This window comes from Penaeus chinensis, chromosome 15 (assembly GCF_019202785.1).
Source record: "Penaeus chinensis breed Huanghai No. 1 chromosome 15, ASM1920278v2, whole genome shotgun sequence".
Taxonomy (NCBI): domain Eukaryota; kingdom Metazoa; phylum Arthropoda; class Malacostraca; order Decapoda; family Penaeidae; genus Penaeus; species Penaeus chinensis.
The window spans coordinates 21,056,283-21,061,282 of NC_061833.1; the positions used below are offsets into that span (position 1 = coordinate 21,056,283).

General features: G+C 32.5%; 1 protein-coding gene across 4 annotated transcripts in view; it reads right to left on the bottom strand.

Annotated features, from left to right (window-relative positions):
- Positions 1-5,000, bottom strand: part of LOC125032979 (interferon-inducible double-stranded RNA-dependent protein kinase activator A homolog) — a 39,549-nt gene that overhangs the window by 8,806 nt on the left and 25,743 nt on the right. For 2 of the 4 annotated variants that reach the window (XM_047624417.1, XM_047624418.1), the window contains exon 8: positions 2,982-3,122. The exons of 1 other annotated variant lie outside the window; for it this stretch is intronic. In XM_047624417.1, the coding sequence (XP_047480373.1) occupies positions 2,982-3,122 (141 nt within the window). The remainder of the gene's footprint in view (positions 1-2,981; positions 3,123-5,000) is intronic. One more of the 4 variants, XM_047624419.1, reaches the window with a different exon arrangement.

The window sequence follows — 5,000 nt, forward strand, 5'->3', positions numbered from 1 at the left end:
AATTCTTGCACAAGCCTGATCTTTATTTGGCTAAAGAATGTGGCATCTCGCATACTTATCATCAGTACTGTACATTCCTCATATATGCATACTCATTATATGTAGGTATGTGTGTATTTGTTTGTGTGCACATGTATGTACACCTACACCTATATCCCACCCACACACAAAAACAAGTAAATAGGTAAATAGAAAGTAAATAGAGACTATTAGACTTTTCCATTTCTTTTTTTTATGTGATGATTTAGACACACATGCCATGTCAACAAAGACGAATGTTTCTCTTATATTCAACTTGACCTTACAGATGCTCTACAAAAATCCTATTGCAAACAGAGATGGAAACAGGTTTTAGATTTTATCCTCTTCCTCAGAATTTCATCTGTTTTGTTTTACAAATTTAAGGTACTGTATTCTCTGTTGTAATACACCATTTGTTTTCCAAGGTCATTTGCAATTATTACTGCTCCCCTCCACGTTTCATGGTAATTTTTCAGAATAGCTTTGCACAATCAATCACCATGATTTAGGTATTGATGGACTCCTCTCACTCTTACAATCCAAATACATCACAATTATGCTGTGGAACTCTCCCTTTAGAGATACTCTTGGTTCTAATATAGCAGGGAAAGGCTGAAAGGTACCAGGGAAATTGCGGGGTAAAATATGAATATACAAAGAATTAGTCACTATATTGTCTAATGCACACGAATGACAAGCAGGAGCACCTGATTCAGAGTCTGTCTGTTGCTTTCTCCCACTTTGAATACATGATGGATTCTTTGCTTTCCTGGGCACAGGTTGATAGTGACTAATTCTATGTATATTATTCATATTTAACACTACATTTTCCCTAGTACCTTTCATACCTTCCTCTACTTACGGGCCAAGTGTGGAGGGTTGTGTGTGGAGGGTTGTGTGTGTGTGTGTGTGTGTGTGTGTGTGTGTGTGTGTGTGTGTGTGTGTGTGTGTGTGTGTGTGTGTGTGTGTGTGTGTGTGTGTGTGTGTGTGTTGGGGGGGGGGGGGGGGTTCCACAGTTGAATTCCTACATATGTGTACTAGAGAGTGAGAGGAATCCAACGATACCAAAACCATCACGATTACTTATGCCAAGGTACTCTGAAAAATTTCCCTTTTAATAATAAAGCTCAAGGTCCATCTCATTGGTTAAGAGTTGGATCTAAGATTACCAACATTTATCAAAATGAACTAATCATTTAAGAAATATAATTAAAACTTTTATAATGAAAACAATTAATGATGATAATTACCAGCAACAAGAATAATCAAGAGCTTATTCATTCACTGGACATGAGTAACATCTAGTTCAAATATTTAAAGTACTAAGTATGAAGGTAAGTCATCAGGACCCAAGAAAGAGCTTTGGGAAGTGTGAAGCCGATTGGATGAACGATTCTCAAAGATAAAGATAAAGATAAAGATAAAGATTAAAAAAAAAAAAAAAAAAAAAAAACAGAATGATCATTATCCCTTCCAGCAACAATGAGATGGGAGAGATGAATATGCCATGGGGAAAATTAGGTTTCATTGAGAGACAAGACTGTGTTTGTATCTTCTGTTATATCAAGAACTTGGCACTGTGTCTCTCTTGCCTAATCTGACCACCCTGAGCAAGCACATTCCGAACAGTGGAAATTGATGAAAAAATCCTAGCCCTTGCCTGCCATATTTCACAATCGTTTCATCTTTTAAATACATAAAGATGTTAAGAAATTCACACTTAAAAAAACATGTTAAAACAATTTTCAATTTGTAACAAAGTCTGAAGGCAATCAGGCTCTCTATGACTCATTCTAACACATCAGGGGAAGAAGATGCATTTGTGCTTACTCATGTCTGGGTTATAACCTTTTCCCTAACATCATATGGAATAAATGTATAAATCATGACCTCTAGACATATCCTAAAAGGGCCAGTCCATGGGATATATGACATAAACAAAAAAAAAAGTAGTAATAAATAAAAAAAACTCTTCTTTGAAAGAATTCATCTAATGAATTTTTGACTATCCTAATTTATCAGAGCAAAAGAAGAACTCACCATAAAAATCATGCTAAATACAACTTACCTTGGCAGACCAGTGTCAGGCACAATACAAGGCTGAGACTGTACTTTGTATTCTAAAAACATAACTGACTGATCATGTATGTAACTGTGTGCATGTGTACCAGCATGACAGTAGGAGGATTTGTATAACCTGAATCATACTCCATACACACACATGCCTATAAAAAGTTATGTTAGTGCGTGTCTGTGTCTGCGTGCATGTGCGTGTCTGTGTGCGTCTGCATGTGTATTTGTGTGTGTGTGTGTGTGTGTGTGTGTGTGTGTGTGTGTGTGTGTGTGTGTGTGTGTGTGTGTGTGTGTGTGTGTGTGTGTGTGTGTGTGTGTGCGTCTGCATGTGTATTTGTATTTGTGTGTGTGTGTGTGTGTGTGTGTGTGTGTGTGTGTGTGTGTGTGTGTGTGTGTGTGTGTGTGTGTGTGTGTGTGTGTGTGTGTGTGTGTGTGTGTGTGTGTTTGTTTTATACACCTATTTATGATTAGGTATCAACATACATGCTAATCTAATTTTGTCCATGCTGGAAGGGCCCTTCCCTACAGAAAATACTGAAGATGTAATTCTAACTTGACACTGATTCCATCACAGTAATTCTGCCTCAACAGTAAATTCAAATATAATATGCATGAACATACTAGACAGAATAATGCTACAATATTTTCTGTGAAGACCAAGCAACAAGGTGGAAAAAGTAATTAACTTCCCTACAAGTATTTTTCCTCTCCACAAAGATGTGACCTACCTGTACAATGACTCCCAACCACCTAATACCTTGCAGCACAAAAAAATCTCCTGCAAAGACTGTACACACAAAAAGGCCCATACTGCAATGTACTACACATATTGGCAGAGCAGGCCCTTGCCCTGCACCATAGAGGTCTGCAGTTGGCTAGTGTCTCACCTGTAGCTCGTGCAGCTTCTTGCCGGGAGACTGCTTTAGGTTCTTGTGGAAGTGACTCACCTTCCGCGAGTCACTGGTGGTGAGGGACAACACCTTTGAATCCTTCAGCCCAGAGTACCGAGCCGCCAACTTCTGGGCAATCTGACATGGTGCAGGGAAGAATCCATCTTCGTATTCAGGCATAAAACTTTTTTTTTTCTTTAAGACTTAATCAAGTCTCAATTTTAATCTATAACTTTATCTATGCATGTATTGAAGATTTAACTACAATAAAGAAAATGACCAAGGCCATATAATTTAAAATGTATACAAAAAATATGCCAACCATCATAATGAACAACAAATATGAACAGTACAAATCACCCTTGTAAGAGTGCACAAGTCTTATTGCCCATAACATTCCACAGGAAATTAGGTACTAACATAAAAGTTATCTTTAGAAGTCTACACCCACTTTTTAAAGTTACAATTATTATATATATATCTTGTGAACCATTTTAATGTACAAGTGCATATATATATATATATATATATATATATATATATATATATATTATATATATACATATTATATATATATATATATATATTATATATATTATATATATTATATACATATATATATAATTTATATATACATACATATATATACATACATATATATATCTAAATATATATCTAAATATATATATATTTATATATATATATATATATATATATATATATATATATATATATACACACACACATACACACACATCTTATTTATCTATATAAAATATATATATATACATAATATATACATAATATATATAAACAATATATATAATATATATAAAATATATATCAAATATATTTATATATAAATATATATAATAAATAATATAGATATAATACATATATATATATACAATAGTAATATATTATCACATATTTGTATATTATTATACATTTGTATATATTACTATATATTTGTATATTATTATACATTTGTATATATTACTATATATTTGTATATATTATTAGATATCTGTATATATCATTATATATCTGTATATATTATTAGATATTTGTACATATCATATATATATATATATATATATATATATATAGTTATATATATTACATATAGATATATACATATACATATGTATGTATTATACATATGGATATACATTATATATATATAAATATATATACATATCATATATATATATATATATACACACAGATATATATTTTACATATACAGGTGTATATATTATAGATGTACAGGTGTATATATTATAGATGTACAGGTGTATATATTATATATATACACATATATTCCCACACCTATATATATTATGTATATACACATATATTCCCACACCTATATATACACACACATCAATATATTATATTATATATATATATATATATATATATATATATATGCATATACACATTATATGTAACTAAGTGTATACATGCACAACTGTGTATTTGTACGCCATGAACGTGCATGTGTGCATATCAACTGGCATTCACTACTTCTACAATTACCAGGAGAGGTACGAAACACGTTCGCACTTGTCAGTAGTTATATACTGCTACAGATATCGAACCCTAGACCAAACTGATCTTTATCATGAGATGCCCAAATACCTTCAGCCTTGTTACAGGTTAACAGATCAAAATCTAAGAACAGCAACAACATAGTTCCATGCTGAAGATTTCTGATAAATTCTTGCTGCCCCAGAGGTAAATCTCCCACTCAGCTGGTCCTTGTGCCAGTGGAGGGTTTACCGCAAAACTAAGTTAAATCAACCAAAATGTCTTTCATACTTGCAACATGACACTACATTTTGCTACTCAAGTGGCCAAATATGTGTAAACAATACTCATGATATTTAAAAGCAAAATGAGAGGAAGTGCCAAATTCTTTTTCTTTTTTTTTCTTTTTTTACTGAGATTGAGAAACTAGGCTTCATTAGCAAGCACTAAGATTATCAGAACTTTATCCAAAGCAGGATTATT